The 6650-nt window shown below is 41.8% G+C and overlaps 2 protein-coding genes across 2 annotated transcripts in view; one reads left to right on the forward strand and one right to left on the reverse strand.

Annotated features, from left to right (window-relative positions):
- The window catches only part of XPNPEP3 (X-prolyl aminopeptidase 3), a gene marked incomplete at both ends in the record, with an annotated part of 41782 nt that extends 35654 nt beyond the window's left edge, over window positions 1–6128 (reverse strand). The window contains one exon of the mRNA XM_084255075.1: window positions 6065–6128. Coding sequence (XP_084111201.1) covers window positions 6065–6128 — 64 coding nt within the window. The remainder of the gene's footprint in view (window positions 1–6064) is intronic.
- DNAJB7 (DnaJ heat shock protein family (Hsp40) member B7) lies at window positions 172–1101 on the forward strand (the record flags this gene model as incomplete). Its single annotated transcript, XM_084255076.1, has 1 exon — window positions 172–1101. One exon carries the CDS (start codon window positions 172–174, stop codon window positions 1099–1101), a length of 930 nt encoding a protein of 309 aa, XP_084111202.1.
- Window positions 6129–6650: the final 522 nt, after the last annotated feature.

The following is a 6650-nucleotide window of genomic DNA, read 5'->3' on the forward strand; positions in this document are numbered from 1 at the left end:
AGTCAGCATCTCACCCTTTCTGAGCAGTGGTCCACGGTGATAACATTGCCTTCAATGTAAAAATGTGCCCATGTGCAGCCACTACTTCTATCCATCACTGGCACAGCCTGAGCTGAGAGGAAACCACAGTTCTTATTACCCAGCATACTCCTTTACAACAATCAGTTAAACATGTTGGATTATTATGAAGTTTTAGGAGTGCAGAGATATGCTTCACCTGAAGACATTAAAAAGGCTTATCATAAAGTGGCACTTAAATGGCATCCTGATAAAAATCCAGAAAATAAAGAAGAAGCTGAGAAAAAATTCAAAGAAGTAGTAGAGGCATATGAGGTATTATCAAATGATGAAAAACGGGACATTTATGATAAATATGGCAAAGAAGGATTAAATGGTGGCGGTGAAAGTCATTCTGATGATTCTTTTGAGTATGGCTTCACATTTCGTAAGCGAGATGCTATCTTCAAAGAAATTTTTGGTGAAAGGGATCCATTTTCATTTCATTTCTTTGAAGACTCTCTTGAGGAACTTTTAAATAGCATAAGAAGCTCATATGGAAGCAGAAACAGCAGCACAAGATCCTTTTTCTCTACCTCCAGTGAATATCCAGTTTTTGAGAGATTTTCTTCATATGATATGGGATATACACCATATAGTTCCGCAGGCCATGAAGGCCTTCATTCATTCTGTTCCCCATCATTTAGTGGGATGGATGATTATGTATCTTTATCTGAAGTTACAACTTCAGGTAAAATTATTAATGGCAGAAATGCCAACATTGAAAATGATCAGGAGATAGAAGAAGTTGAAGATGATGGCGAGTTGAAGTCCTTCCTTATAAATGGCATGGTGGATGAAGAGGGCTTTGCAGAAGAATGCAGCTGGAGACGACAGTCATTCAACACTTACCCACCACACTGCTGTAGCCCCAAACATGTATCTCAATGCCCTTTTGCGGACAATGGTGTGCAAGGTATACCTTTGGTCACCAGCAACTGGAATCCCTTTATTTTCCCCGCAGGATTCAAAGAAGGTGGTAAGAGGAAAAAAAAAAAGCATAAAGAGGTACACAAGAAGTCGTCAAACAAAAGGAATCGTTAAATTGACTCTCTAGACACATTATATAACATTTGAACACGACTCTTGGTGTGTTTTGGTTAATCACAGGGTTTTATAGATAACATTTGTTTAATACTATACTAAGATTATGTTTTTAACATTTTTAGCAGGATTGTACATTTGCTGACTGGCTGTTTGGAATACGTATGTCAGAAAAAAATGAGTTCGTGGTGGCTATGATGAAAACAGACTTTTTAACTTTGTTTCTTCTGAGCTAAAAGTTTTTATATTATAGAATTTTTCTTTAGTAGAGTTTGTGATCTATATCATTCCTTTTATCTAACTAAAACTACTCTTAACAAATTTCTGAAATATGTATACTGGGAGATAAAAACGCATTAATATACACAGAATCAGATTATATAATTATTCATGAGATGACTTTTTTCCAAAAGAGGCATTTGCCATATAACTTGAAGACACAATATATTAAAAGTGTATTTTATATTAAAAACAGCCAAACTTATAGGTGCATACCCACACTCATAGCTGCATGCATTCACAGAAGTCAAAAGATAGAATCAACCCAAATATCTATAAACACATGAATAAACAAAATAGTTATACATAAAGGCACATGTATGTGTGTGTGTGTGTGTATATATATATATATATATATATATATATATAAATAATTTAGCCTTAAAAAGGAATTCCTGTTAATGCCACAGAATGGACGAACCTTGAGACATGCTGTGTGTAATAAGCCAGACATAAAATGAGCGATACTCTATGATTCTAGGTACACAATGTATCTAAAGTATTCAAAGAAACAGAAAGTAGTATCATGATTAACAGGGCCTGGGGGTAGAGGGGAAAAGGGAATTAAGGGGTATAGGTTCAGCCTTACAAGATGAAAAAGTTCTGGACAACTGTTTCACAATTGCTATTTAAAAATGATTAACACATAAACTTTATGTTATATGCATGTGGCACAATTAAAAAAAAAAAAGTCAGATTTAACCCTGGATTCCTCTCAGCAGCCTGGCTATATCATATGTGCTAGGCCATCAGTGAATCAGTCCAGATAGGAAAAGTCCTATTTTCTTTTTTTTAAAAAAATATTTATTTATTTATGCATACAAGAGCTGGGGCACAGGCCAGAGATGTGGGGGTGAGAGGATCCACCAGAGACAGAGTGGGGAACAGAACAGGCAGTCTGACTGAAATACACTGCTGAGGGGAGCAGCAGGTGAGATAGGAGAGGTCTGCCTCACCATGTGGGTATCTCCCTTGCCGGCTGTGGATCGAACTCTTGCTGCAGAGGCTGCGGATTGCTTCATAGTGCAGTGCTTAACCCCTTGTGCCACCAGGGAGGCCCCCTATTTTCTTTTTGAGTGAACATAGGAACTATAAAAAGATGTTACAAATACATCAGCTGTTAAGCAAGTGGTCTTAACTGTTTACCCACATATGCTTCTTTTAAATGAAATTGGTTTAATTTCTTTTCAACTTATTATTTTTATTATTTCATTCAACAATATTTATTGAGTAACTACTATCTGTCAGACACTGTTCCAGATACCTGGGTACAGTAATGAATAAACAGCAAAAATCATGGCTCTTATAGAGCTTACAAAGTGAGAGACAGACAGTAAACAAATAATAAAATACAATATTAGTCATAGGTGCTCAGGGGAAAAAAATCAGGCAGGGGAAGCGGAATAGAAATTTTGAAATATGAGTGCTGAAATTTTAGCAAATGTAGCTAGGAAAAGTGATGGCTACATCTGAGTAAAGACCCAAAGGAAGTAAGGGAGTCAGCCCTGTGCACAGTTGGTGAAAGAGAAGCCCAGGCAGGAGGGGCAGCAAGTGCAACAGCCCTAAGGCAGGTTGGGTAATAGGCATTTGATAAACATGGATCACTGTGATTGGTTGAGACCAAATAGATGAAGATAATAGGAGGTCAGACTGTGCAGACTGTGACATCACAGCATAAACTGCTATATGTAGGACAGGAAGTCCCTGGAGTTTTTTTTAGCAAGTGACATGACTGACATATTTAAGCAGGACCACTCTGGCTGATGTCATTGAAAACAGATTCAATGAATTGAATGAATTCATTTCATATCTAAGCAAGAGACTACAGTAGCTTGGTCCACGGTGGTAATGACTGATGGAATTCTTGAGTATTCTAAAAGTAGGACCAAACAATTTTCTGAAAGACGGGATGTTGGATTGGTTGGGGCCTGGGGGAGGAGTCAAAGGTAACAAGGAATATGAGCTGAGCAACAAGAGGAAGGGAGGTGCTCTTATCTGAGAATTGCAGGAATTAAATCTTGGATGTGCTACATTGGAGATGCTGGATTTACTAAATAAAAAAAAATTCCGATGGTATTATAATAAAGGCCAGAAAGCATGCCTTGCATCCTACATGTTTCCTGTCATTGAGTTTTTTCAGCAAAAAATCTACTAATCATATTCTTTCAGTCTTTTATCTCTTAAATGTCATTGCTATAAATTTTCAAGTGACTTAAAGATGGGAGCAAATAATCTAGCAGCATTAAAGCCTAATAACTTTTGGCAGAATAAAGCTCAATGATATTTAGCACCGTTTTTCTGGTTTGGAAAGCTGGAAAAAAAAAAAAAAACCAACACTATCTATTTTTAAAAGACCACTGTAGTAAAGCACAAACTTTTATTTTGTTATTTGATCCTTAGTAGGGATCCTTCATGGGAAGAAGGTGGGGAGGAAAGGTAATTTACTCTAAAGGAGGAACGGGGGACAATTAGAATTTAAAGTTTATTTTCAGAAAATAAAATCACAAAAGCATAAAATGTTTTGAATGCTACTTATATAAAAGGTGGTATTAGTAGTTTATCTGTCATATATGTAGGACGAGTCAAAGTTGAAAAACCCAATTTTCTGAAAACAAAAGCAAACACTGGAGTCTATGAAAATGTAAGAATGCTGTGACATACTCTCCATCCCACTGTCCCACACTTAACGGGTATTTACATTCAGATTTTATCTTACTCAAGTAACTATCATTACATTTTAAAGTAATAAAAGGTTCTCCATGAGCCAGCCACTTGCTTTTCTTCCCAACTTGGTTTTCTTATCATCCCTCCCTACAAACTTTAGGTTGTAGCCCAACTTTTCCCAACATGTGCTCCAAAGGATATCAGTACAAGACTCACTGCAGAAAAAGTGATCCATGGCCAAATACATTCTGCATATTACTGCCAAATATATTTTTCTCTCTCAGAGACTTGGAATTAGTCTATCATAACTATAAAGTGCAGCATTTCCCATACTTATCTGAACACAGAATCAACTTGGTGTAACATCTAGTATGTCCAGAACCCTGACCTAACTTACTGAATTTTTGAAGCTCTGAGATCACTCATTCATTCAAAAAGTCAGTATATATCTTATGTGAAAGAGGATGCTAAAGTTATCCCACAGGAGCAAACAAGCTTAATGAACATCTTTTTCAAAAAATCTTGGCATGTGTAATCCAGTATGTAGTCCTAAACCTTGATTGATGAGGTTTTATACAAAGTCTTAACAAATTCAAAAAGTCACAAGCAAAGGATGATTCCAGCTCAAAATGATAGCTGTGGCCTCAGTCACCAATATTGACTAAATGCACATTTATTCACCTCCTCCCATGGAGAGGGACAACTTTTGCAGTTTAACTATTGTAACTGAGGAGCAACTTCTGTGCACTGGACGGTTATTTTCTTTATTTCGACTTTTAGAGCAAGAAAATAACTCTTGCTATAATTACCACAACATTTCCAACAAATCCTAGTAAATCAACATCAGAAACATGGCAAAGCAGCTTTGTCAAAATGCCACATGCGTTGGTTCACATTGTTCATTGCGCCCAAACCCGAAATAGGATCCGGTAACAGATGCGCTCGCAGGGTAGATGATTCAACTTTTGCTTAGCAAGACCTCTGTTTATCAGATTAACTGCTTGCAACAAAGCACCCTTCCCCCAATGGTTTCACATATTCCTGGTCTCCATCAAGGACTTTCAGATATAAAAAGTCCTGGGAGTATTTTGAAACGTTACCTCTTCTGAGAGAAATTGCTCAGAGGATGTTCCTAAACATGTTTCTTGCTTATTCTGGAGATGTTAGGGGGAAATGATGTCCTGAGCTAATCCCATACAGGCTTTGTGGACTCCACTCCCAGTCCAGACTAAAGCCATCAAGACATTGGGAAAGACAAATCCCATCACCACCAAAGGGAGGGTGGCTGGGACCTGAGGGTGGAGTTAAGCAGCCAGGTTGGGTATAAAAACCAAACACGTGGGCCTTGGGGTGGCTAGCTGTCGCTCGCCTCCTGGCTTCAGGCCCCAGGCTTGCAGCCAGCTCTGAGTGCCATTTGGGATTCCAGATCGGGTGATTGGGTAGGACTCATTTAAAACTTTGTCTCCCGCTTTTCTCCCTGAGCTGTACATTTCCTCTTCCCTTGTAAATAAACCTTTTATTAACCTTTCGCGTGTGCCTGCGGTAGAGCATTGATAAGTCCTTTTAAGCGCGCGGGTGAGGCCCCACAGTCAGGCACCCCGTCTTGTTTCGGGGCTGCTCTATAACAGAGCCACCTCTCAAGTCAACGCTTTGAAGACATGAATTTAGGATTTCAGGTTAATCTAACAGAGAGAGGGGCTACACGAGGAGTGAGAGACTGTTAGCTAAACAGGTAAACTGACACCCTATCTACGAGTCCGAGTAACTGTGAAGACAGCCCCTCTGGGGAATGTCACACTTTTCTCTCTGCAGTCATTTCAGCTTCCCAGAATACCTCAACGGCAGAGCGCACCGGGCCCACCCCGTGCCAGGAGCAGCAGGTAGAGAAGAGCTCGGCGGGGCGCACGGGTTGGGGCGCCCCAGCAGCAGGAGGGTCCGCCGAACCTGGGATGCCCTGCGAGCGGCTCTCAGAAGCCTGAGAGAGCAGGCCCGCGGGCACACAGTGAGAGGCGAGTCTAACCTGAGAGGCCGCGGGCACTGGCTGCGGCGGGCACCAGCTTAGTGGCTGTGAGAAGCCACGGCATGACCACGGGGCTCCCGCGTCCGGAAGGGAAGGAACAAAACTTGTCCGAGAAGCGGCGCCGGCCAGACTGCGTCGCCAGGAAACGCAGCCAAAAGCCCCGCCCCTTCCGGCCGGCGCGCTCTCAGGCTTTCCTCCTCCACGGCGCACAGCGCTGACGTCACGGCCAGAGCGGCGAGCGCCGCGGGGCCTGCCGGTATGGCGGCGCCCTGGCCGCGCGCCGCGCTTGGTGCCCCGGCGCCATGAAGGCCCGACCCTGGCGGCTCCCTGCAGGGGCTGGTCGCTCGCGCTCCTTGAAAGCACCACGTGCGGTGCTTGCCCCCCCCCGAGAACTGGTTCAGAGTTAAAATAGTCTCAATGTATGGCTTAGAAAAGACAACATGAAAGCCGTAAAGCAGCCATTAAGAAATCACAAAAACATGGCGGCAGTATGTGGGTGTGGAAAGGCAGGCATCGGCGCGAACAGCCGCACTTCCAGAAGGTTCTACAGTGCGCAGGAGCGCAGGGAGAGGCGACGGCCTGAGGG

This window comes from Talpa europaea (genome assembly GCF_964194135.1).
Source record: "Talpa europaea genome assembly, chromosome: 15".
NCBI lineage: Eukaryota > Metazoa > Chordata > Mammalia > Eulipotyphla > Talpidae > Talpa > Talpa europaea.